The following is a 2,541-nucleotide window of genomic DNA, read 5'->3' as shown; positions in this document are numbered from 1 at the left end:
AGCTGCTCTTGGATGTTGGGATTTGAGGGGAGCTGCCCCTGGATGGCGGGATTTAAGGGGAGCTGCCCCTGGATGGTGGGATTTAAGGGGAGCTGTTCCTGGATGATGGGATTTTAGGGGAGCTGCCCCTGGATGTTGGGATTTGAGGGGAGTTGCCCCTGGATGTTGGGATTTGAGGGGAACTGCCCTGGGATATTGGGATTTGAGGGGAGTTGCCCCTGGATATTGGGATTTGAGGGGAGTTGCCCCTGGATGTTGGGATTTGAGGGGAGCTATTCCTGGATGTTGGGATTTGAGGGGAGCTGCCCCTGGATGGTGGGATTTGAGGGGAGCTGCCCCTGGATGGCGGGATTTGAGGGGAGCTGTTCCTGGATATTGGGATTTGAGGGGAGTTGCCCCTGGATATTGGGATTTGTGGGGAGCTGCCCCTGGATGTTGGGATTTGAGGGGAGTTGCCCCTGGATGTTGGGATTTGAGGGGAGTTGCCCCTGCATCGTGGGATGTAAGGGGAGCTGCTCCTGGATGGTGGGATTGGAGGGGAGTCACCCCTGAGTGGTGAGATTTCAGAGGAGTTGCCTCTGGCGTCTTTTATTTTTGTCCCCATTTTCTACATTGGTGTGCCTAATTTCATGATGAGAAAATAAAGAGAAAGGAAAGGTTGCAAAGTAGCTCCAGATGAGAAAGGAGAAGAAAGGTGTCTGAAAGCATGTGGGCATGGAGAATAAAAATTCCAGGAGAAGGTGGATATTTTTAATATTCATGAAGATGAAAACTGAATAGCGGAAGTCGAGGGCAACAGGTGTATCAGATTCCTGCATTGACCAGATGCTCACCAGGCAGCCCCCTTACCTCCCGAGGAGGACGATGGTGGTGTGAGCATGGAAGGCAGGCTTGACTGGCATCTGAGCACCTGTGGTCCGCATGAGATCTGCCCAAAGGAGGGATGCATGATGTTTTCTAGGGCCGTTAAAAAGGGGGAGATGGGATTTTGGATGCCCAAGACAATGGTGACTTTTATAGGGGATCGTGGGGCTTGTGCTGGGCCTTTAGTTGTGGTGCCTGGTCGGGGGAGATGCCCATGCTGTACTTGTCTTCACTGAGTCCTAGTGCAGCTGCCCACAGGCCTGGCCAAGGTGTTGGAGAAAGGCTCTGGAAAGGAGAAATTAGCCCTGTCTTGGGCAGAGATGTGCCTTGGAGTCTGACATCTACATGGTGGGTGGTCTGGGACCCACATCTAGAATCTTCCAAATGCCCCTGTCTCTCCTGCCTGTGAAACACCCCGCTCTTCTCTTAAAGGTATAACTTCCCATGTTTGGGTTACAAAGGTTCGCTTATCTTATTAAGGAGTTCCTAATCCTAGTTCAGCTTTCCTTCAGGTTTTCTGGATGAATGATCTCAAATGCTCCCCTTGTAGCTCCATTGTGATCACCTGGTTGTCTGAGGGAGGTTCGTATCTAACAATCCTACCTTCCTAACAACCCCTGCAGTGCACACAGAATACCTCTAGCATGAACAGCGTGAGGGTTCCACCTGCCTTTTGACCATGAAGGAGACAGACAGGGAGGCTGTTGCGACAGCAGTGCAGAGGGTTGCTGGGATGCTGCAGCGCCCGGACCAGCTGGACAAGGTGGAGCAGTACCGCAGGAGAGAAGCACGGAAGAAGGCCTCCGTGGAGGCCAGGCTGAAGGTGAGCAGAGAGATCACGGCCACTGCCCCACTCCCAGGCAGCACAGAGCCGTCAGGTTCGCTGCGATGATTTTGCTGAACTAGCCTTTGTGGTGATGTGGGAGGAGGCAGAGCTGGGCTTTCTTGAGCAGTTACTTTCAGCAGTGTATTACCAGTCAGTAGCTTTGCTTAGAAGACAGTGCGAATGGTGAAAACACCCAAAGGAATATCCTTTTAAATACCCTGAGGCTGGGCGCAGTGGCTCATGCCTGTAATCCCAGCACTTTATGAGGCTGAGGCAGGTGGATCACTTGAGGTCAGGAGTTCAAGACCAGCCTGGCCAACATGGTGAAGCCCCATCTCTACAAAAATACAAAAAATTAGCTGGCATGATAGCAGGTGCCTGTAATCCCAACTACTCCGGAGGCTGAGGCAGGAGAATCGTTTGAACCCAGGAGGCAGAGATTGCAGTGAGCCTTGATTGCACTCCAGCCTGGGCAACAGAGCAAGACTACCTCTCAAAAAACAGCACCCTGAAAGTGTCTACTGTTTTCAAACAACACTGTTAAGAGTGAGAAGTCTTATTTAAAGCTCTTCTACAGACACCACTAGAGGGCGTTTTGTTCCCATCATTTTAACTCACGTTTAATACAGAACACATCTGAAGCTCAGGTTCTGGTTCTGTGTGGGTCAGCCATCCTGGGGCCAAGAGTGGTCCTGGCTGAACAGCAGGAGCCCCTTCCCCGAGCCAGTGAAGTCCTGATCGTTCTCTCTGCCTCGATAAGACCTTTTAGGAAAGTAGGGTTCCTGGGAGAGCATAGGTGGCGTTCTTCTGCAGGTACCGTAGCAGGCCACGGCCCAGGGCGTCCTTCTGCA

General features: G+C 52.1%; 1 protein-coding gene across 4 annotated transcripts in view; it reads left to right on the top strand.

Annotated features, from left to right (window-relative positions):
* The window catches only part of EXOC3 (exocyst complex component 3), a 28,148-nt gene that overhangs the window by 5,355 nt on the left and 20,252 nt on the right, over positions 1-2,541 (top strand). For all 4 annotated transcript variants that reach the window (XM_032279190.1, XM_032279187.1, XM_032279188.1 and 1 more), the window contains exon 2: positions 1,488-1,687. In XM_032279190.1, coding sequence (XP_032135081.1) covers positions 1,544-1,687 — 144 coding nt within the window. In that variant the 5' untranslated portion in view covers positions 1,488-1,543. The remainder of the gene's footprint in view (positions 1-1,487; positions 1,688-2,541) is intronic.

Source organism: Sapajus apella, unplaced genomic scaffold, assembly GCF_009761245.1.
Source record: "Sapajus apella isolate SASKATOON/1434 unplaced genomic scaffold, GSC_monkey_1.0 scaffold11, whole genome shotgun sequence".
Taxonomy (NCBI): domain Eukaryota; kingdom Metazoa; phylum Chordata; class Mammalia; order Primates; family Cebidae; genus Sapajus; species Sapajus apella.
This window is presented reverse-complemented; position numbering and strand designations above follow the sequence as displayed.